The sequence below is a fragment of the Neophocaena asiaeorientalis genome, unplaced genomic scaffold (genome assembly GCF_003031525.2).
Source record: "Neophocaena asiaeorientalis asiaeorientalis breed wild unplaced genomic scaffold, Neophocaena_asiaeorientalis_V1.1 scaffold684, whole genome shotgun sequence".
In the NCBI taxonomy this organism is placed as follows: domain Eukaryota; kingdom Metazoa; phylum Chordata; class Mammalia; order Artiodactyla; family Phocoenidae; genus Neophocaena; species Neophocaena asiaeorientalis.
The window spans coordinates 2,694,338-2,718,815 of record NW_020174048.1 but is presented as its reverse complement, the minus strand read 5'-3'; the positions used below and the strand labels follow the sequence as shown (position 1 = coordinate 2,718,815).

General features: G+C 39.9%; 1 protein-coding gene across 1 annotated transcript in view; it reads left to right on the top strand.

Annotated features, from left to right (window-relative positions):
* Positions 1 to 24,478, top strand: part of MYO16 (myosin XVI) — a 337,132-nt gene that overhangs the window by 95,281 nt on the left and 217,373 nt on the right. The window contains exons 6-8 of the mRNA XM_024754009.1: positions 154 to 279; positions 11,878 to 11,953; positions 15,270 to 15,423. Coding sequence (XP_024609777.1) covers positions 154 to 279; positions 11,878 to 11,953; positions 15,270 to 15,423 — 356 coding nt within the window. The remainder of the gene's footprint in view (positions 1 to 153; positions 280 to 11,877; positions 11,954 to 15,269; positions 15,424 to 24,478) is intronic.

Here is a 24,478-nt window from a genome sequence, read left to right as displayed (position 1 = left end):
GTACCCAATAAAATTACATATATGTTCTTTTTAAAAAGGTCTCTGTGTTTTAGATCCGATACTTTATTAAATGCGTGTCTTTCAACCGCTGAATAAACTACGTTGCTGTCCCTGCTTTTTTAAGTTAAATGACAAAATATCTCTTCGTTGCAGTTGCATATGGCATGTGCAAGTGGCTACAAGGAAGTGGTATGTCTTCTCCTGGAACATGGCGGGGATCTCAATGTAGCAGATAATCAGTACTGGACCCCACTCCACTTGGCAGCAAAGTACGGCCAGGTAAAATAATGTTCTGGGTTATTTTTAAAGAATTATTTCATGATCAGTGCATCATTTCATATTTTGTTTTGTTTTCAGATTATGTACTAACATTACGTAACTTGACTTTTAATGGAATCGTCTTACTAAACAAATATGTTTGTGGTTGAAAGAAAACATTTACCTTTAGAAGGACACACTCATAGCCTACATTCCTCAGAACTCTGCGTGTTGTAGTCAGAATCATTGGAGAAATAATCAAAACTTAGAAACAGTCTTTATAGAATGGACTTAATACTATTATCTTAATATTATATAGTTCTTCTCAGCGTACAGTTTCATGAGTCTAGGGTAATTGTGTTTGTTTTCTAGAGTTAGCAAAATTACATGTTATATTTTATTTTTCTCTATAAATTATATTTCATTTTCATGAATGAAGGATGGGTAGCAGAGTTCTTTCTCTGAATTGACGCTTGGCTGTAGCTAATATATCTCGAGTTACTATTGCACAAACTAATTTCTCACTAGATACTAATATACCATGAAGAAGAAGCAAACTTTAACTTCTAAATAATTTATATGGGTGAATGTGATCCAGCAGTGTTCATAATAATTTATTAATATTACAGTTGATTTACAAAAACGACATAATATGTTATGTTAGAGAAAGTCTTAGTGGTAACAGTAGAAAATAGAACTCGGGTTACATATATATGGAGATTTAAGCTAAACTTGTTGATGTCCGAACATTAGCTTGTGGTAACAGTCTCGCTCACAGAATTTATAGTAAGTTAAACCCCTTAGATCCTAACCAGTGTGGAAAATATCCATCATACAATTTGAGGCATACGACTGTTGAATAAATTGAGGACATTTGCATGTCAAGCATCGTAGGAAAAGCATGTCGCTTGGGAAGATCTTCCAAACTAAGAAGAACGTGGTTTGCTCTGATGACGTTTCCTGTAGAAAAAAGATTCATTCATTCAGGAAATATTTTTATCAGGCTACTGACAACTCCAAATCTGTGCTTCTAGCAAGTGAGTGGGTGCATAAGTGAATGGCTGGGTTCATGAGATAAGGCTGGATGTAGCTGAAATCATTGGCCTCAGGAGTCCGGGTTTCCCAGGTCTCACTAGGATCACAGGAGTATCGGGGCATCAGAAGTATACCATCGGGACGTTAGTAATCCATGCTAGCACAGCAGCATCCGGGATACACTGGGTGAGAAGTTTTGTCATTTGTAAAAAATAGAGACGTGAACATAGAAGCAAGTACTCTTTCCTTGAACACAGCTTACTGGCCTGTGCTGACGAGGTGGTAATCAGTAAATTATCAAAATGTGCCCATTGTAGTCAGAGATTGCTTCTGGAAGGAGCTAAATCTGAAGGTGGTAAAATGTAGCAGAGCACTACCAAACTTGAATGAATCATTTTAACCAATTTTTCACTTTGACTGACTGGGCTTTCAGATTTTGGACCGGGTGTCATTGCAAAGAGGAACTAATTGTTTCCCTTTAACCACTTTCATAAGAGAATCAACTCAGGGGAAATAGGACTAGATTTCACAAAAATGTTTTAAAAACATGTCTTGGACTAAATATGTCACTTTCTGTTACCAGACATTTAAATGGTTTTTTTCAGGACCCAGGGTATGGTTTTTGTTTTATTTAACTGCAGGTCAAATGAAATATTTGGTATGAGTTGATGCATTTTATTTGCTGTTGTATTTTTCAGTTCTGTGATTTCCATTTAGTTCTGTCTTATAACTTCTATGTCTTTGATGAGGTGTTCTCTTTTATCCTTTGTTTCAAGAGAATTTGTAATTGCTTGTTAAAGCATTCTTATGATGGCTGCTTTAAAATCATCATCAAATAATTCCAGCATGATTCATCCTGCTCTTGGTGTCAGTTAATTGTCTTAGTCAAATTATGATTTTCTGATTTTGGTATGACCATGGTAAGTAATTTTTAATTGCTTCTTGGACATTGTGGCTGTTTTGCTAGGAGAATCTTGGTCCTGTATACACCTTCTATTTTAGCAGGCAGTCACCCTGATTAGGTTTAGCATTCAGGTTCCAGTCTACCTGAGTGGGAGGTGGATCCAATGACAGTTTAATTTTCAGACCCTTCCAGGTATTATTTTGGTATGATTGGTTTATCTGGTGCCCCCGGAGTTCCTACTGGTTTTTTCTGGTGTCCCCAAAGGGGTAGAAGGCGTTTCCTCGGGCCAGGCTACCCCATGTCTCTGGGTGGGGTAGGAGAATCTCCACGGGGACAAAAGACTTTCAGGGCTGGAGGCCTCTGGAGTATGCCCGCCCCCGCCCCCCACTTGCAGGTGCCATCCCCTCCCCAGCCACCCTTATCTCTCTTTGGAGAGGGGCATCTCGGTCTCAGTGGAAAAAGAGTGCCTGCTCTCGCACTTAGTGTTAGCAGGGTCATGGTGCTGTATTCACCTGATATTGTCAGGGAGACATGGTTTAAAAGGGGGAGGGATGCCTCTACCTGGGCCCCCTTCTGTCGCTGGGTTGGGCTGGGAAACACTGGGTCCAGAGTTGCCTTCTTCTATTGGGTGTAAGGATGTAGGCTACCCTGCCCGTCCATGATTTCTCCCTTCTATGGGTCCTGAGTCACCTTTCTCCTTGGACTTTTCAGAGTTCTTCTTGGGTTGCTTGTTATCTCCAGGGTTTATTATAATTAGCAGAGAGGACCAGTAAGAAATCAGTCTAAGCTGGTGTGTTGTTTTTTTTTGTTTGTTTGTTTGTTTTTTTTTTTGTGGTACGCGGGCCTCTCACTGTTGTGGCCTTTCCCTTGCGGAGCACAGGCTCCGGACGCGCAGGCTCAGCGGTCATGGCTCACGGGCCCAGCCGCTCCGCGGCATGTGGGATCCTCCCGGACGGGGACACAAACCCGCGTCCCCTGCATCGGCAGGCGGACTCCCAACCACTGCGCCACCAGGGAAGCCCTAAGCTGGTGTGTTTTAACAGAAACAACTGCTTCTGTTTACAAAAATTACTTATTTATGAAACACCTGTAAAACTTGATGTAAGGCACATAAGCCCAATACAACTGCTGCTTCCTTCATAAAGCTTCCTGGAACTTTTGTCACACAAAAGCCATAAGATAGAAGAATCAATGATGGATAAGGTAGAGGATATCGGTATTCCACGCCATTACCTGTCACATTCCAAAAATTTCCCAAACTTTGGGTTTTCTGAAACTATGTTTTCAGCCTAGAGAAACATAGTCATGAACTTATATGGGAAATATGATTCAAAAGCTGCATTGACTTTGTAAAATGCAGAGCAATTAAGGTAAATGTTTTCATTACCGTATTCCCAGTGTACCAGCTACATTTCCAACGCTTACTATTTATTAATGATTAATGGTAAATTAATGAAGAAACACTTCCCAATTGCTGCATTTTTTTCAAAACCAGCTGCACAATATCTGACCCCAACTTTTAAAAAACATAATTTTAGGGGGGTTCCTATTTTGTCTTCTATTTCCCAGACACCCCTCCCACGTACACATACACACCATAGGTCATTCTGCGCATCTCGGGGATTCGACCAGCTTTGCTCTGAGGATTTCCATGGCCCGGCACTGGCTCTAGCACCAGCCACCCCTCGCTGGCTGTAGGAGCCTAACCAGCCTTGCTGATTCTTCCTCCCTAGAGCCTGGCCCCAGGGTCTTCAATCACTGAGAACCATCAACTTCTGTTAAAAGAGGGATTTTTACATAGCTTGGAAGGTTGGTGAGAATGATGAAGGTAAATGCATCAGACCATCTGTGCCCGTGTGTCCAGGTCAGTTGATCCAGCTGCTAGATTCACAGAGACAGATGTCCAACACACAGTTTTCCAGAAATGGCCACTGATAGTGTACAGATAAGGCAGATTTAAAAAACAATCTCACCTTTTCCCTCTGCTTCTCTAGAAAATAACTCGCCATTAATGATTTTCTAAATCCTTCAACATTTTAGTGCCAAGGAGAGGGTCTGAAGATCATATGTCTTTTCCATTTTGCTCCATTAAACCTACTCAAACGGGGTCTCCACCAGAACGTAAGCTCCAACACAGCAGAGACTTTACCTGTGTTGCCCAGCATGCTTCCTTGGTGTCCAGCAGGGCAGTGGAAGGGCTTGAATGGACAAATCCATCAGCCAAGAACTAGAAGCGAAGCTTTAACACTGAAAGATGGAGTGGGGCTTTTCCATTAGAATACATGACACCAAAACCAGAATACTCTTCCTCGATTTAGACTCAAAGAACAATGAGAGATTTCTGTTAATAGAGGATTTTGAGTAAACTGTATCTTGATTATTTTGTCCAGAAAATACCATATGATGTCTTGAATTGTTTTTAAAAATTGTTCACCCATAAAAATACCATTTCATATTCATTTTGGAAATGATATTTTAGAAAGAGGTATTATTTGGATATCCATTTATAGGCAGGGGAGATTTATAATTCTCTAAAGAAATTTACTGTAAATAAACATACCTCAGTTCAGGGAAAAAAACCTTAGAAATGCTAACATTTTAGAGAGACTAATGGCATTTTTACAGACCTTCATCACAACTTCAGTTTCTTATAAATATCTTACAAGTATAAATGCCTTTTGGAGAAGGCAGTCCATAATTTATAACAGTATTTATACCTGACATGTATACTGGGATTTATAACTGACATGCATACATATTTTAAAACTTGCCTTTATAAATATATTAACTTCTCCAGTGAGAAAAAAAGAGATGCCTGTTCTCGTTTAAAACTAGGAACTGAATAAGTTATGTGAGCAGTAAGTCCTTTGATTTTATAATTTTTTATGAGTTGTACATAAAATAAAATTCTATTCTAGCCTTGTACATATTTTTAGTGTTTATAATAGGATTGGCAATGCTACAACAAGAGATAAGTAAATAATTGTACAAATGCTAAAATCTAAATCTCCTTCCCTTCAAAAGTATCTTGAATCACACAACCTGCATATCTTGATGTTCAAAGGAGTCGTTTGTATTCTTAAATACATTTTACCCAAGTACCTAAGAATTGAGATGTATTCAGAGTTTTTATTCTTTAGATATGTCTTTTTCCATTGAAAAAAACAAAAAACACTCTCTAGTACCCCGCTGAGCATCAGATATTGATAAACTCAGTGCTGGATCCTAGGTTCCCTCTCTTCTCAATGTTTACATGTCTTTAGGGAATCTCACACCTGCAACTTCAAATGCTCTACATGATCACAGCCCCCAAAGCCCTTTCTTGTTTTTCTCTCAAGTTCCCGGCCCATGAGGACCACTGCCTGGTGGGTAATCTCTATCAGTCTGCCCTCAGACCCAACTTGTGTACAAAGGGAATTATCATCTTCTTTTCCCCAGTCTGTTGTCCCTTCTGTGTGTCACCATTTACTCGTCACAAACCTGGGCATTATCGTTTTCCTGCCTCTCCCATAACTAAGAAGCCACTGAGCCCACAAACTCCTCCCTAGTGAATAGCTTTGAGCTGTATGAGTTATAGCCACAACCAGTTAATCTGTACATCCTCACTGCCTCTGCCTTCACCCAGAGCATCAGCATCTCTGCCTCTGGATCAGCTCATCAGCCTCCTAATAGAGTCCTCTCCCCCTCCTCCACTCCACTCTCAACAATGTGGCTACAGCGAGCTTTCTAAATGCAAATATAATAGAACTATTCGATCCACCATCCTTTCCATTGCTGCTGATATAAAATACCTACTCCATCACACAAGAGTCCCCATGGGCCAGGAATTCTGCTTAATTCTACCGCTGTTTTTCTCCTATTCCCCCCACCAGGTTGGAGGATATGGCTATACTGAACTTCTTTCGATTTCTGGAATATGCCACCATGTACATCCTTTTCATGTTCTTTGCTTTTCTTGAAATTGTTGAGTGGTTAAATCTCCCCTGCCCTGCAGGACTCCCCTGAGTTGTCAGTTCACTGGCTGTCTTTTCTACCTTCCTGGATCCCAGTGTGATGCCCCCGTCACGCACCCTACATAGCACCTGTATCCCCCATACCACATCACTTATCACATGCTGGAATTATCTCTTATATTTGTTCATACTGACCCTCTAGTTCGTGAGAACTGAGTGCAGGTACAATGTCTATTTCTTTACGTGCACGGGGCTGGCACAGAGCACTCAGTTACTACTTATTCATGAGAGGGTCAGCGAATGTCCTGGTTTAGCAGATGCTTGTCCGTCTCAGTGCATCACTGAACATGTGTGTGAAGAGACGGTGGGTGAGCACACACCTCGAGACTGGTGGGCCAACAGGAGAAATCCTCAAGGAGATATCCAGGAGTACCTGGGCATGAGCAGGGCGTTGCGGCGGGGGGCTGGACGTAGAGATTTGTGATAGGTGACTCAGAGATCACGCACGGTGGAGGGGGAGTTCCATGAAGGGCAAAACAGGATGGGCAGCACCATCTTTAATAGTCGAAGAGTTCATCAGAGGAATCTTTTTATATTTTAGATCTAAAATTTTCCAGATGGCTCTGAGTTAGAGGCATTTACCTACTTTGATGTAGAGTATGAACCCATGAGTGTAGGATATGCAGATTCTGAATTCCCAAAGACGTTTAACATAATTTCTCTTTATTAAGTGAAACAATCTCTTTTAGCTTCTGAACTAGGAATTCAACTATCTCTGAATGCTCAATTTTTCTCTTTTTTACTTTTTAAAGAAGTAATTTAAATGACCATCAAGGAACTAATCTTGCTGAATTTATCCAAACCGAAATACAGTTGTCCAAAGAGTGAGCAAAGTCCGTAGCCAGTAATTTGGGTGAGTTTAAATTTCAGCTTAAATATATTTTCTATCAGACATGCAGGGCCTCCTTTGACACACACAGAGACACCGAATCACTCACTCTCACACACACACACACACACACACACACACACACACACACACACACACACACACACACACACACACACACAGAATGTCAGCCACCTTACCCTCTGATAGTTTTGGTGATTATAAAGTTCTTGTAATAGTGGACATGACTCTTTGTTGGGTTCACATTTTACCTACTCACACTGAAGTAATTTACCTAAAGATCTTACCTGAGGTTAAAACAAACGTTGCAGGCTACTCTGAGATTGAAATCAGCACTGCCCTGCTTACTTTAGTTCCGGGGCGCGCCTCACTGATTTCTAACTGGAAGCACGTGGGAAATCCTGACTTGAAGAAAAATGGAATTCCCCAAGTGAGAGAGTCTTCTTCATTCCACACATGAATGTTTATTTTTACAGGCCCCAAATGAAATGGAAGTCCTTTTGTGGTCATAGATTTTCATGTAGGAAACCATTTGCTTTGAGCACTCCAGTGCTTTCTGCAGTTACAGGGGAAGCTGTGGAGAGAGGTGATTTGTAGAGAGATAGCCCAAGTTTCTCTTTGGAGTTCTGTAAAGAGTGGATTAAATTTAGAAATGCAAAGTAATTGTTAGATTCTCCTACAGTCGGACATTTTGTCAGAAAATGAAAGCTTTTAGGTACTGCTGTTTTTTTTTTTAAAATTGTGAAAAACAAGGGCAATCTTACATAATTCTTGGTTTCGCATGTTTTCTTTTCTTTCTGCTTTTCTTCTTCCCTTCATCCTTCCTTTCCTTGCTTTTTCCCTCCCTCCCTCCTGCTTTTTTCTTTTCCTTCTTCCCTCCCTCCATCCTTTCCTCCCTTCTTCCCTTCCTTTCCTATGGTTGAAAAGCAAGCAAATCTCTCAGATTTTTGATACAAAACAAAACTCTTTTCTATGCCCATTTCGATGTCCTGGGACCCTGCTCTATATATTCTGTCTCTCAGATTTCGAGAGAACATCTGTGTCTTTAGTAAACTGTATATATTTGGAAATAAAAATAAACCCTAAATATAAGCAGTCTGCTGTAACGTGATTGAAGTGTTATTGATATATTTTGTGTGCTGTAAAACCAAACACTGATTTGCAGTGGACTTGTGGGAAAGCTAGCAATGGCACAAACTGGTTAAAATCTAATTAATTTTACAATGAGAATACTAACGAGAGCAGTGATTGATGGGTGGGGAGATACTTTGGAGTGTCTGAGCAGAGTGCTTGCATGGGTGGGGAATGACTGACAAACGTCCCAGAAACAACAAAGCCACAGATCAGAAAAGCCAGTCCCCTTCTAGTCAATATAGTAAACCGAGAAATGGAAAGACAAACTTAGGAAAAGAGAAAGAATACAAATTCCAAAGGAATCTCCAAAATTAAAAAGAAAAATCACATTGCAAACATAAAATATATAGGGATAGTTTTTACGTAAGATATGTAAGATTTCTACACTGGAAACTATACAACAGTATTATATAAATATAAACAATATAATTTAAAAGTGAAGAAGACCTAAATAAATGAGGTGGTAAGCCACATTCACGTGTTGAGACCGTGACTATTATTAAGATCTTGTTACCGACCCTTTCAAGTTGGGCCCCAACAAGGGTCCTCCTGCCTGGCCTGCTGACACCAATATAGAACAGGACCGAGTTGGGTTCGGAAGCGCAGGGAAGCTTTATTCTTTTTTAAAAATTTTATTGAGGTATAGTTGATTTACAGTGTTGTGTTAATTTCTGCTGTACAGCAAAGTGATTCAGTTGTATATCTATATATTCTTTTTCATATTCTTTTCCGTTGTGGTTTATTACAGGATATGGAATATGGTTCTCTGTGGGGAAGCTTTATTCTTTGATCGGAGAACGGAGAGGTGTGGGTGTGGCTGGTTATAGGGATCTCTCAGTGGGAGGGGTTGGAGTTCTGTGCGGGGGCGGGTAGCACAGGTGCATTTGTTGATCACAGCTCCAGTGCCGGGTGCAGATTTTTGCACACGGCCCGCCACCGCCATCTTGGACAAGGTGTGGTGGGCGTGGCTTCTGCGCACGGCCCTCAGAGCTGAGGTGTCCTGGGTGCAGCCATTTGGCCCCAGGAACTCTGGTCTGAAGGGCTGGGTGCGAGGCTTCTGCCCGTGGCTCCCTGTGAGCCAGTGAAGCTAGACTACGTACAGAATAGGTTAGACGTTATCTTATCCCCTAGATTCCATCTAATTTTCTCCCCGGGACTCCAGTGGGTTTTGCTGAGAATAGTACCTATGGAAGGCAGAATAGTGGCCCCCAAAGCTGTCCATACCCTGATCGCCAGAACTCGTCAATATGTTACCTGACAAGGCAGAACTTTGCAGCTATGGCTAAGTTAAAGGTCTGGACGTGGGAAGGGATCTCCAGGTGGGCCCACTGTGATCACTGAGCCCCTAAGAGCAGAGACCCGTTCCTGGCCGAGGGTTGGTGGGAAATGCGACAATGGAAATGGTCGGAGAGGTGTGACACTGCTGGTCTGGGGATGAAGAAGGGGCCCCTAGCCAGGGAATGTGGGCGTCTCTGAAAGCTGGAAAAGTCAGGACACAGATGCTCCCTTGGGGCCGGAAGGAAACAGTGCTGCCAACGCCCTGGTTTGAACCCAGTGAGACGGGCGTCAGACCTCTGACCCGCAGAAGTGTAAGATAGTTATTATTTATTGTTTAAACTGCTAAGTTTGTGGTAATGTTTTATGGCAGCCGTGTAAAGCTAATCTAGCATCTGTTTACTTCACGCAATCCCAATCAAAATACTACAGCCTTTCTTACAGAAATTGAAAATTCATTCTGAGGTTTATATGGAAATGCAGAGGACCTATATAGACAAAATTATCTTGAAAAAAACATTAGATACTTTTTTCAAGAATATAAGTTTTTTTTACTTATTTCAAGACTGCCTCAAAAGCAGTTCAATGAGAAAAAATAGTCTTTTTAACAAATACTGCTGAGAAACAAAGGATGCTGGACCCAAATTAACCTTAAGCCTTTAGGTGCCGTTTACAAAAATTCACTTGAGATGGACCATAGACGTAAAAGTTCAAATTATAAAGTTTTTAGAAGGAAATGTATTATGATATTGTCATGGCCTTTGAGTAGGCAAAGAGTTATTTGAACCTAAAAAGCACTAACAACCAAAGAAAAAAAAAATATGAAAGTTATGCATAAACAGAAGTAAAACAAATTTTAAAAATCCTGTTCATCAAAAGACATTTTTAAAAAGATGAATAGGCAAGCCATAGAATGGGAGGAATTATTGGTAATACATATATCTGACAGATACATCTAGAACATATAGATCAATAATTCAAAGAAAAACACTTCAGTAATAAATGGGCAAAAAAATCTTGAATAGATATTTCACAAAAGAAAATATAAGAATGGAAATAAAGTACACGAGGGGGTGTTCAATGTCATTGTCAGCAGGGAAATGCAAGTTAAACTATACTGGGCTACTACTTCTTTCCCAGTATAGTAGCTCAGTTTTTTTAAATGGCAATATCAAGTGTTAGGGAGGATGTGAATCTAGCAATATATAAATAGCTGGTCATAAAATTATTAAATAGAATGTGGAACAAAAGGAACTCTGGTTGGCAGTGGGAGTGTAAACTTGAACTCTTTGAAAAAAAAATGGGAGGTATCTCATCACTTGTACATGACCAGACCTTTATGCCAGCAATTTCAGCCCTAAGTACATTTATCCTGAAGAAATTCTTGAACGTGTACATTAAGAGATATAAACTAGAATATTTATAGCAACATTATTCTTAAGTATAGGTAAATGGTTGCAATGCCTTGAATGTCCACTGAGAGGAAGCTGGATAAATTGTGATGTATTTGTACAATGCAGTTCTGTGCAGTCAGACAAACAAATGGAGCTCGGTTAAACCCATCACCTCAAAAATGCAATGTTAATTCATGAAAGCAAAGCACAGAAGAATATATACACCAGGATTTCATTTCTATAAATGAGACAAACAGATGAAACCAAACCATGTGTTGATTAGGGATACTTCTTAAGTAAGGTCTAAGCTTACAAAGAAAACATAGTAATGGTTAACATAAAATTCGTGACGGTGGTCAACTCTGGGAAGTAGGAACAGGGGTAATTTGGGAAAAGAACACACGAACATACTACGAATGACATTTAAAGAACTTGGGGGCACTGGACTCTATCTCATTATTTGCTCTTTCAACGGTACCTATCCCTTATACATACATTTGTAGGTACGATGTATTTTATAATAAACTTTAAAAAATATGTTAATCTCTCACCAAGTTGCTTTATTCTTATAACTTGAGATGAAGTTTTTCTCATTGTCCATTGGACCTTAGGTTCATATTGTCCATGATGCTGTAATGGATGGACAGTAACAAGAAGTGTGACTTTCATGAATTGTTAAATTAAAACAAAACACACTGTAACATGTGATTCCTCCCATTAGGTGCCCTAAAATCACTGTGAAAGGCGTTAAGTGAACCTTTTCAAATCCTCAACGACTTAACCCACTTGATGAGTAATTTTTTATTTGAATGCATTAATTGATAAAACAGTTTAAATGTCATTAAAAAAAAAAACAGGAAATGGAGAGAGTAAGAAACATTTAGCATAGTAGGTTATGCTAATGTATTCTCATTCCACCAGTGCCCCTGGAGGATAGCAACTTTGGATTCTTGACTGGTGAATCTTAAGTATCCAGCATAATCTTTCCTATTTCAATTACCTTTAATGTTTCAGGCAAACCTGGTGAAACTTCTTTTGATGCATCAGGCAAATCCACACCTATTGAACTGCAATGAGGAGAAGGCTTCAGGTAGGTTGTGAGCATCCTGGACCCCTGAGCAGTTACTGTCTTCTTCCCATCATATTGAAGTTGCTGACCCATCACTGACACAGCTCCGAAGTGGGTCAGCCTCTCCTGAGATGCTCTGTGAAACCCAACCCAGTTCAAGCATGATTCACAGACTCCTGTGCACTGCTACCTTACAAGCATCTGTCAGAGAGCAGTTAAGTTTATAGGGACTTCATTGCAATGTGCTCTTTGGGCTTTAAATTTCCCGGCCAGTGATTCCTGCAGTGTCACTTACTTTAAAATATATTTTTTCTGTTATTTAACTAGTTTCTCACCGTACCAAATACATGCTTGTTCATGAGGGTATTTTTAAACGGTGAGAGTATTTTTTTCTGTGCAGATATTTATACTGCAAGCAATAGAGACTAACATTCTCAGCCTAATTTAAAACTTTGAAAATCTTAATGGTACTCATTTTTTAATCAATATCTTTTTGAAATTTTCTAGAGTCCTTTCTACCACTCTTTTAAAAAGTGGGTACTACATTAATTTTCTAGTTTTTAAAACTTGACAACAGTGTTACTACCTGTAAGTTACTTTGGGTATATTAAAAATAAGAATTCTAAATAACAAAGAGAAAAGTCTTGCATAAGTAACGAAATAATGTAAAAATGTTGAAGGTATTAATTGATCTGAATAACTTAAATATATTTATTCTTCTTGTTTTCGTACCTCTACTAACCTGAAAGCACTTCACACCTGAGATTTCTTATTTCACGTGCTTCTAGGTGTATAATTACCCGATAAACCTCCCGTTTAAGACAGAATGGGAGATTTGCTCTATTTCTTATTTTATTGGAATTAAGTATCATTGCTTAATGTTTATTGATCTTATTTGCTAAAAATAAATTGAAGATTTAACAAACTATAAGATGGCTTAATAGTCTCAAACTTTAGAACCATGCTAATATTAATAATAGGGCAGTGACTTTACTATTATCTACAAAAACTTGCCGAATGGTAAATATTGGAAGAGTACATAGAAATTTGTAGCTTTCTCCTTTTTTCAAAAAATATTTTTATTGTACATATAAACCTCTCCTCTGTTAACTCTAGATCTAACAGGAGATCACATTTTTCCAGATCGTATTTCTGGCTTTTTTCCCAGAGAATGGAATATATCATTGACCTGGACTGCATGGACTCTGTCTCTCACACTTTGACCTTTTAAGTCTTGTGTCGATTTCACCAAAACAAACACTCAAGGCAATTGACAATGACAGTCCCAGAGCCCCGGGCATGACGGCTGGTCTAGATTCCGTCCTGGCCGCCACAGGCCTAGTGTCTGATGACTCTCAGACAATTTTGCCCACGTTGGTCACGCAAAGCCTAGCATCCGTATAATCAGTTCTCCACACCATGTTGGTCATGAGAGACACAGTAATGGGACCACAGTAGGCTCTCAGTAAACATTTGTTGATTAATTTCAGGTAGATGCAGGATATACCAAGAACAAGAAGAAGGAGCCACATAAAATCATAGTGCAGAAAGCAATCAACTAGACACCCATCTTGTGGCCGAGCACGTGAAAATCATCAGCATTGCTATATATTTTTAAAAAAATTTTATTGGAATATAGTCGCTTTACTATGTTGTGTTAGTTTCTCCTGTACAGCAAAGTGAATCAGCTATACATACATCCCCTCTTTTTTGGATTTCCTTCCCATTTAGGTCACCACAGAGCACTGAGTAGAGTTCCCTATGCTATACAGTAGGTTCTCATTAGTTATCTGTTTTATACAGAGTATCAATAGTGTATGTATGTCAATCCCAATCTCCCAGTTCATCCCACCACCGCTTCCCCCTTGGTATCCATACGCTTGTTCTCTACATTTGTGTCTCTATTTCTGCTTTGTAAATGAGATCCTCTATACCAATTTTTTCAGATTCCACATATATGAGTTAATATACAATAATTGTTTTTCTCGTTCTGACTTATTTCACTCTGACAGTCTCTAGGTCCATCCATGTGTCTACAAATGACCCCTTTTATGGCTGAGTAATACTATATTATGTTCTTGTTATTTTGCGTGTCTTGAATTTGAAATGGACACACAAAAAATTATCTGAGGGATAAAAGCAGTTTGAGGTATAGCTGTTACTTGGTATGGAAATAATCTCCCAAGAAAATAATCTCCCAAGAAGAAGACGCTGAGCTGTCTCCTACTCATTACACAGATATGATTTAATCTAAAGCAAATGATGATAAAATCCTGGCATCAATATCGTCTTGTGGTAGCTGAATTACCTCACTCAGCCCACAAAGCCACATAACTGAAGTTCACGGACACAAGAGGTCACGCAGTGTAGTCGTGGGGGTTGGAAAGGAGTAGCCACAGCCATTAGGTTCTTAGTTGCTCTTCATGGGATTTTTCTTCAGGATGTATTGATTTTCAGTTTCAGTTGTTAGTAAGTGTAAATTTGATTAATGCACAGCTGTATTGCTGCTCAAATATGTTCAGAGGTCACTGTTCACATGTAATTTGTAAGGAAATATAATTATTTTTATTTCAGACTGAAAAAGAAATCCCCCCAGATCACAGAGAGAGGTCAGACCCACTGTTTTAAAAACACAACCGAGTAGTTATTTGTATAGCTACCCAGTTAGTAGAATGCTTATAGAATGCCTGCTACATGTTTTATAAGAGCCCAGTCCTTGGGAAGGTATAGCTATTTTCCTCTTTTTTTTTTTTTGCGGTATGCGGGCCTCTCACTGTTGTGACCTCTCCCGTTGCGGAGCACAGGCTCCGGACGCGCAGGCCCAGCGGCCATGGCTCACGGGCCCAGCCGCTCCGCGGCATGTGGGATCTTCCCGGACCGGGGCACGAACCCGTGTCCCCTGCATCGGCAGGCGGACTCTCAACCACTGCACCACCAGGGAAGCCCCTATTTTCCTCTTTTGATTCCCATTCACCAGGATGAAGGAAGACTTTCATGGAGAATGAAACGACATTAAATTCTCTCAAGCTTAGCTTCTCAGTGATTTCACATTTTACCTGTGACCACGCAGTGAATATTATTTTTATATTATATTATATTTTTTATTATGTCATTTTATATTATGTCATGTAATTAAATATGCCACTGATGTAACATAAAACAGTCTTTAAAAATGGTGGCACTGCCATTTTATTCCCACCATAAACTCTTAGTGGTTTTTGTTTTGCTTCATGTGTTGATAAATTTTAGCATGTTACATATCAGAATACTTGAAAGTAAATAGTTTTGTGGGATGTTCCCACTCAGCTGGCTCTGATCGCCTTATTGTTACTCGTAGATGTTGCCGCATCTGAGTTTATTGAGGAAATGCTGCTGAAAGCCGAGTCTGCCTGGGAAGGAAGAATGCAAGAGCCTTCCTGTGTTCAGACCTTGGCCCAAGAGGAAGCCTATGAAGAGATCATCCCTGACCTTCCAGCCCTTCCCAGCAAGCTGTAAGTGCCTTCTCCCTAGTGATAACGTCGTAGACCTTGGTCCTTGAGGAGTTAGTTATTCTCCTTTGTCACTCTCTCTAGTCACCAGCCATTTTTCAATCAGTATTAAGTCTGTCTCTCAACCGAAAGTTAGAAGATTGAAGCTGCATATCAACATTTACCAAAGATCCTTGTGGACAGCAAGGAGTTAGGCATGAAAACCCTCTGATTTTGACCGTTTCAGTTCTTCCTTCCCTTTGTCATCACGAGACCAAAGATAGTATTTTAAACACATTCCATCTTTTAAACTAAACTGATACGTAAGGTTTCCAATAACTATCATCGTGACAAAATTTCCTCAAGTAGGAAATACAAATATTCATTTTTTCTCTCAAGTATAAAACTAATGATTTCTTGTTATCTAAAATATGGCCTCAATACTGACACATGCTATAAAGGAGATGAACCTTGAAAACATTATGCTAAGTGAAGGAAGTCAGACACAAAAGGCCGCACAGTGTATGACTGAATTTATGTGAAATGTCCGGAATTAGCAAATCCATAGAAACAGAAAGTATATTAGTGGTTGGATGAATGAGGTGAGGGGAAAATGGGAAGTGACTCTGAGTGGATATGGGATTTCTTTGGGGGGATGATGGAAGTATTCTGGAAGTAGATGAGGTGGTTACACACATTGGTGAGTGTGCTAAAAAGCAGTGACTTGCACACCTTGAAAGTGTGAATTTTGTGTTACGTAGATTACGTCTCAGTGAGATAAATAAATACATAAAGAAAAAAACATTTGAGGTCAAACCCAAAATCTGCTGTATCTAAGCAGTGGGACCTTGAGGAAGGTACTTCCTATCTCCGACCCTGTGTCTTGCCTGGGGATGGAGATTATGTCTAACACTGGAGCATTTGAGGGTTCCCTGAATAAAAAGCACCGTCTGGGTTCTGGACCATCTGAGAGGTAATCAAACAGTAAAGACGGAGGCCATATCACCCCGATCAGGGATGGAGGATGCATCAGAGGACGTGACTGCGTGTGGTGGCTGAAAGGGTTTATAAAGTTATCCCATTATTAGGCAGTTTGGCCAAGTAAGTCCAAGGCACCTATGAGTCAGATGAGGTCTCCCAAGTGAGGGGCCCCCCAGACAAGGCTCAGGACAGGCAGGAGCAGGACAAGTTGTGGTCTCTGCAGGGAGGCTCGCTCCGAGAAGGGAGGGGCTGAGGAGACTCGTCCCCAGTTCATCCATCAGAGGATTCGTCCCACTCCCCAGGTGTAGAGGCAGGCCCAGAGGCAGCATGACTCGACTTCCCTTCCTAGGAGACGGAAGAGATGCTCCCAACAGGTGCATCACAAGGCCGCGAGCCGAGGGGAAGAGGCTTATTTCAGAGTCTGTCCCATCCCTGGCATCAGAAACACATTCAATTTAAAACCTCTCTAGGTAATGCGGAGGCTTGAGTCAGGCATAAATGCACTGACCTCTACTTAATACTAAAATATATTCATTACTGGATTTGAGTTTTCAACTGTGTGGAAAAGGAGCTTCATTTGTGTGTCAGACGCCGTGCTGAGAATTTCATGGATTATTTTAGTCCATTTTCAAAGCCCCGTTAAGATTTTCTTACTTTCCCAAGATTACAGAGCTGAGAAATGACAGGTCAAGATTTAGCCCAGCAATCGGAGCCCAGATCATCTACACCTACACCACCTAACCCCTCTCCTGTTTTTGCAGGTGGGAAAAAAATAGTATCACATTTATGTGGGAGAGAAAGTGAGAAAGCCATAGGTAGAAACAAAAGTTGGAGTCAAGAATGGTTACCTGATAAGATCCGTTCCAGGTGGCCTGGAACTAATGATTAGAATATGTTGACCGTTGCTCTTTACATTTTTATATTCCTGATATCACTGGAACGAGAGGAGTAATACAGATACTTGCTATGGAAGAATTTTACTTTCCAGATGTTGATATTAAAATCCATACCCGATATGTTTCATTTTACTTTTAAGATTATGTCATGGGCTTCCATGGAAAGAGGCATTAAAATGTAAACAGCGTCAAACTGTGAGTTAAAACCAAATTCTTTCATAATACGTTATTTTGGATAAATATTAACTTATCTCTGTGTCTATAGTCTTGGGTTTCTTCTGCTTTAAAATAATAATAGAAAGCAAAGCAACCGACCCGCCCAAAAAAGTACATTTTACTGTTTTTTATATTTTGATTGAACCACGCGTTTTAAACGCATTAATCAGTGGCTTATTTGCTCTACGCAGTTAAGTATTATTGTTTTAATAACATTTTTCTCTTGTTGACACTGAGCAAAGCTTTCAAACTTTGAAATAAGTTTATATTGAAATGTAACCCCTTCATTGAAGTCTGCTGTCATCTTTCTTCAGGATAGAATTGAAAATTATATTAAAGAACAACTCATTATCATGTTAAGGTTTTTTTTAACTCGAAAAAAATGTCAGGGGCTTCCCTGGTGGCACAGTGGTTGAGAGTCCGCCTGCCGATGCAGGGTAGAGGCCCGGGTACCGCAAAAAAAAAAAAAAAAAAGACAAGTAGACTTGTTTAGTTTAACAACTAAGCAACTTTGTAAAATTTCTTTTATCACTTATAATTTTATTTTTATAGAATTATTAACAAATGGGAACTGGAGCAAAGAGATGTGATGAAACAACTAGGTACACTTATGTTTTAATGCAGAAAAGCTTAATTTCTAGAATCGACTTGCAGACCTTGTTTTAGTATAAGAAGGAAAAATGGGGATATTTGAGGTCTCCTCTATAAACAAATCCACAGACATTAAAAAGGACAACTCTTTCTTTAAAGCTGATAAATGCGTGTATTTTTGGAAAAAAAAACCAATCAAACAACAACCACTTGTTGATTTTATCATAGTATCACAGTGGTGATTGATCTGGGCAACAGTTTATTGAGTTATATCAGGACATTTTCAGAAATGCCCTTCTTTTGATAGAGAACATGTATGAAGTAAATCAGAGAATTGCCATGATTGACAGGAAATAGAAATATAGTTTAAAAAAAAATCTCCTAGGCATTACTTACAAAGCAGCATTTCTTCACAAACCAGTTACGTGAGAATCAGTGGTTATATCCGATGTTTGGGGAGGGTTTGGGTTTCTTCTCTCCTCCTCATTTCTGCAATTTTCTGCAGACTCTTCTTTTTGCCTATCCTCTTTCCTTATTTTGCCCAGGATAGAACAGGGCACATTCATTGATAGGAGAAGCAAAGAATTAGAAAGAACCTAAAACATCTTCTCCTCTCCTCTGTATAATCTATTGTTTCTCTTCGATAACCTTTCCCACTTTTTATCTCTAGTCCTCATTCTGAAGATTTAACATGTAAAACCTCATCTGAATTACAGTTGCCCATCTTTCTTCATTATTTTTAACCCTGGCTTCCTTTTTTTTTTTTGCATTACAAAGTTGACTTGTTTCTTTTATCTTTTCCCTGAACGCATTTTGCTAAAATTTTAAAAAATAATTGAGTGGTTTACTTTCTAATATCTCAGCATACAAGCCAAATTCCCTTTCCATCGTCAACTTATCTTCATTGTTCTGCAAGCATTTTGTGCCATAAATCATGATTTAGCCCCATTTGTGCTGCAGGGTTTGTAGCAACTGCCTACCTTTGGTTCAACACTGAATCAATAAGAAATTCCTCTGTTATTGGGTTATCCCACATTTCATGGTTTCTAAGACATCTCCTATCCAGTGAACATTATTAAGGTGTCTATTAGTTGCCTGAGTTTCAAGTTCATGTCTTAAAATGAGCAGGTTAGATTTAACTCCAGAGGTCCTGCCAACTATAGCATTCTCCATCGGGTCTCTACTACCTGTAAAACTTTTAGGCTTCCTCTCTCTTCCTTAAACCCTCAACAGCTCTTCTCACACGTGACTGCCCCTCCCATGCTGTTCTTTCCCTCCTGCTGACGGGGTGTCTGCTCTCTGCGCTGCCTTTTCCATCCTTAGCTGTCTCAGTGCCTCATTGACTGTTATTGCTGCTAATGAAACAGCGGCTGCCGAACGTGCCCTTTGGGGTTTGAACATGGAAATGCTCTCCTAGGGTGTTTAATCGCTGAGACATTCTGATAGATGCCCACTTTTGTTTCTAATATTATCTTCCATGGAGTCCTTGAGTTGGAATACACAGAAATTCTGTGCAGTGCCTACATGGAGTAGAGTAGCTCACTAAACGCTTGCAGGTGTTCACTTATTAATAATATAAACAACGATAACAACTGATAGTTTTTGAGCGGTTACCGGGCATCAGCACTTGTGCAGAGGGATAATTCCATTTAATCCTCAAAACAACAGCTGGAGGTACTTTGTATTTCCCTCTCCGTTTTATACATCCCTGTCCGACACTCAGAGCTTCAGTGACTGGACTCACGTCACAGCCGTGTATTCAGTCTGACATTGTTTCTGCGAGGAGGTCATTTTCATTGGTAATTCTAACATTTCTAACTTGTCTTTAAAGAGGAAATGATTGATCTGAGTTTCAGCTATGGTTCGTCTGCGTTAGCTGTGGAACACTGTCGATTTAGGATACGCGTGTAGTATGACAATTGGAGAAGACAGCGTGGAATGAGGAAGAGATGTCCTTTCCACACAAGTGATGAGTGAGAAGGCCGGGGTTCAGTCCCTGGTCAGGGAGCTAAGATTTCACAAGCTGTGTGGCCAAAATAAAATAAAATAAAATAAAAAGACGGGGCCACTGTTTTCTGTCCGTCCACTAAGTTATCCATCCAACCATTTGACCTGGCTCACGCTGAGTGTCTAAAAACCAATGCTGTGACTTCAGACTGGAGCTTTGAGGCAGCCTAACCTCTGTTCCTGACTGGTAAACATATCAACATTCTGGGAGGACAATGTGCCCTTACTCCATGGGAAGAGGGCACCGAAGCTCTGAGCTCAGGGCCCTCTAAGACCTTGCCCTGTGTGTCTATTTGTTTAGCGGGTCCTGATTTGTATCCTTCACCATAAAGCTGCAATGGTAAGTATAGGGCTTTCTTGAGTTCTGTGAATGATCTGAGTGAATGCTCAAACCTGAGAAGGGTTGAGGGAGCCCCTGAATTTGTAGCTGATTGGTCAGAAGTGCAGGTGGTCTGGGGACGCCCAGACTTGTGGCTGACATCTGAAGTGGAGCAGCCGTGTTGGGGACGGTGCCCTGAACCTGTGGGCTTTGTGCTGACTCTAGGTGGTCCGTCTGTGTCAGAAACGCCCTGCAGTTCAGCGCAGGGTGAGGATGGTAACTGTCTCGTGGGGTTGTTCTTTTTTCTTTTTTTTTTTTTTGCGGTACGCGGGCCTCTCACTGTTGTGGCCTCTCCTGTTGCGGAGCACAGGCTCCGGACGCGCAGGCTCAGCGGCCATGGCTCACGGGCCCAGCCGCTCCACGGCATGTGGGATCTTCCCGGACTGGGGCACGAACCCGTGTCCCCTGCATCGGCAGGCGGACCCTCAACCACTGTGCCACCAGGGAAGCCCCCTATCAGTACTTTTTAGTGGCAGAGTTGAGCATCACTTGGGAGAATGTGGAGGAGGAGCCCCAGGGCTTTATTCGGGTTCCTGTGTCCAGGCCTCAGTTCTGGACCAAACGTGCAAAGGCCTCTCAGCAGAGCGCAGGCCCTGTAGTAATTAGGGACACCCCCCCGCCGCCCCACCGTACACATTCCTGTGTTACTTGGACCAGTTCAGCAAAACAAAGCGCTTGGCACAGTTTGATCCACCTTCCTTAGAAAGTAGGTTCACACACTTCTTGGTGTGGCTACCATACTAGCTACTCATATATTATCCGATTTTCCCTTTACGTGTACTAATAAGCCCCAGGCAGTGCCTTTTGTTTACTAAATCTAGTGAGTCTAACTGGGTAGGGCTACTAGGAGCGCTGTTCTCCTGAGTAAAGGGACGGATTTATCTGGTCAGCCTTGTTGTTTTGTGTCCTTCTAATACCATCCTACCTGGGACGTAAATGTGTTACCTGGAGATGCCAAGTGTTTCTGAAACCAAAGGATGAAAGTGACTTGCTGAGAATACAGAACAGGAACCTACAAGGAATCAAGGTCCTGGAAGATCTCCTTGAGGTGGTTAGCATTCCTGAGCTGTGTATTTCTGGCTTTCTTGTTTTATGAGAAAAATAACCCTTCATTTCCTTATGATACTAGCCTTAGTTTCAGACTGATGCAGCCTAATACAATACTGCCTGATACCATAGCTATTATACCCTTGGGGTGCCTTACTGGGGGTCCCATGCCCCACTCAGAAAACTTGTAGTAATGGTAATACTCTGACTCTCCAGTGTGTCTTAATGTTCCCTGTGGCTTTTTATGACCTTAACAACCTTTTAATCCAACACTATCAGAAGTTTCCTATAACTTCTGATGCAGGAAGATGGATAGAGTAACCAAATGTCCTGGTTTGGTCCAGTACTAGTGAATGTCTATTTACCTACCATAGCTATCAATAAAGCTCTCTTTCAGCTTAAAAGTGTCCTAATTGGCAATTTATACTCTACTTATGTAGAATCAGGGAACACTGGGATAAAATTTCTTGTGTGCTTTCATTTCAGATGAATATTTTAAAGAAAGTAATTCAATGGACAGTTATTTCAACACTGCTAATTCATATTGCCCTTTAGAGTATAAAGGGCTTTTGCATCTAAAACCTCATTTGATATATGTAAAATTCTTTCTTTTAGGAATAAATTCTACAAGACATCCAACCTGTTTCCTAATCAAATATTATGACTACATTGCTAAAAATCTGAAGAATGTAGCTACGAAGTTCTGCTAAAGCTGTCAGTCAATTCCCTAAGAATTTACGCTTAGGAAGGGATTCTATAGTCTAGTAGGGGACAGAGAGAAATGTCAGAATATAGGGACATAATGAGACGTTGAGAATTGTTTAACCTAGTTTCAGTTTAAACCATTCACACTGTCCCTCAAACATTGTTGGGCAGTTAGACAGCCCTCCAATATTGGTTGAGAAGTAGACTCTCTTTGGGTGAAGGTGGAGGGAAAGGGTAGACATTCCATTTCTATTTCTTTTCTACATTGGAAACAGCTCCATTGATGAGCATACACTACCTTTTAAGGTGGCTTGTTCCATCCACTGCTGCATACCCTCATTATTTTCTTCTCTTATATTATAGACTGAGTGTGAGTGTGAGTGTGTGTGTGAGTGTGTGTGTGTGTGTGTGTGTGTGTATTATGGTGCTTTTGTGCTGCCAACTTAAGTTTTATCAAATGATATCAAATTTACTTATTAAAAATGTCTGAAAAATGCAGTATATCATTAAACATCTCTTTGATTTAAATAAATGATAACGTTATTTCATATAAATATCATTCATTATATACCTATTCAGCAAAATAATTGCATGCTAGCGAGTCACTTCTAGCAAATGTAACTCTTGACATACTTAGAGACTCCCTTCGTAATGCATAGAGCTTCTGGATTAAACTTAAATAAGAGATTTTTTAAAATTTCTTTGCAAATATCTGTTGAAAACTACCAAGATGAATGAGATGTCTTAAAAACAATATAATTTCCAATCCAACCACAAGCGACACGTTGAAATTTTTATTTATGTTTTAAAGACAAGTAATAGTTCACCAAAATGGTTTTTTAAATTGTAAGTATCTTCTCTTACAAAAACTAAAGTCATTTTTTGGGGGGGCCAAAGATAGCAATTAATTCAAAACTCTCTAAGAACCGTTTCATTCAACATCAATCTTTGGATCATTATTTTATTTTATTGATGAAGAGAAACTGCAATTCCCTTTAAAAAATAAGTTATGTACCTGTGTTCCTAGGATTAAAATTGAGAACTATCTATTTGGTCCATTACTTTAACCACCAAAATAACTGAGTCACATATGCCATTTCTTCACATTTGTTTCTATTAAATTTTTTTCCCTGATTGGCCTAATATATCTCAATATAGTCAATTTTATTTGTTTTCTTTATTTTTCTAAAATTGCTTTAGTTATAATGGGCCATAACTGTCGTCTTCATTAGTTTTATTATGTTCCTGCTTCGATTTTCAGAAATAAAATCCTAGTTCCCACAGGCACATTTGCTCTGCATGAAATGCTTTTTATGTTTATAGAAATAAGTAAGTCTTGAATAAATTCAGTGGAGTTTAGAAATCGGGTGTCTGCTGGTATAGTCCATCTAATTTCTTCCTCATCAAGTTAAAATTATCTCACCTGCATTAATCTAAAGTACCCTTTAGATTTCATAGCTCTTTCATTTTCTTTATGTATATGGAGTCTGCCTTACCAAAAGCCCTCTTTTAGAAAATATACTATTCAATCCTGTTTTTTTCCTCTCTTGCTGATAAATGTCTAGCCCTAATAATTACTTTTTTAATAATCAGAATATTTTCTTCCTTGAAGAAAGTGTGGAAAGTACAGAATAACATCTAGAAGCATGAAAATAATCTCTCATTAGTGTCGAAGAAAAATTGCACCAGAAAAGTTAAAGATACAGGAAAGACTTTATTCAAGAATATAGCAGTAGGGAAGAAATACTGAGCTCAATTCCCTGAAACTAAAGGCCAGAAAGCTTGTCAGCGCTGGGCTTAGAGGAAAACTGCTGAAGGAAATCATGCAGGGGTTGGTCAGAGTGATGAGGCCTGAGTTTGCTCACTGGTGTTTATGGAAGTTAGGCTCCTGGCCTCCCACAGAGACTGGGAGACAAGCGCTCCATCTTTCATGGTGATTGCTTCTCAAAAGGGTGGCTCTCAGGTCCTGGAGAGAGAATCCCCGGGTTGTAAGCCTGTGTGGGGGGGGCTTACATCTCAAAGGGGCGGAGAAAACAATTTATAACTGTAAGTTCTTTAAAGTAAGTTCTCTAAGAAGGGAGAGGTCAGGGCTGTAGCGTGGAGAGAAGCTTGTCTAAAGTTCAGTTAAGACTAGTCCTCCTTCCGCATTAGTCCACCTTTTTGGTGCAACTACTGTCTATTCACTGGGCATATTTCTTTGTATCCTGTATATGTTTCTTCTTGTTTATTAAGTTGAACTCTTCTTCTTTCTATATAA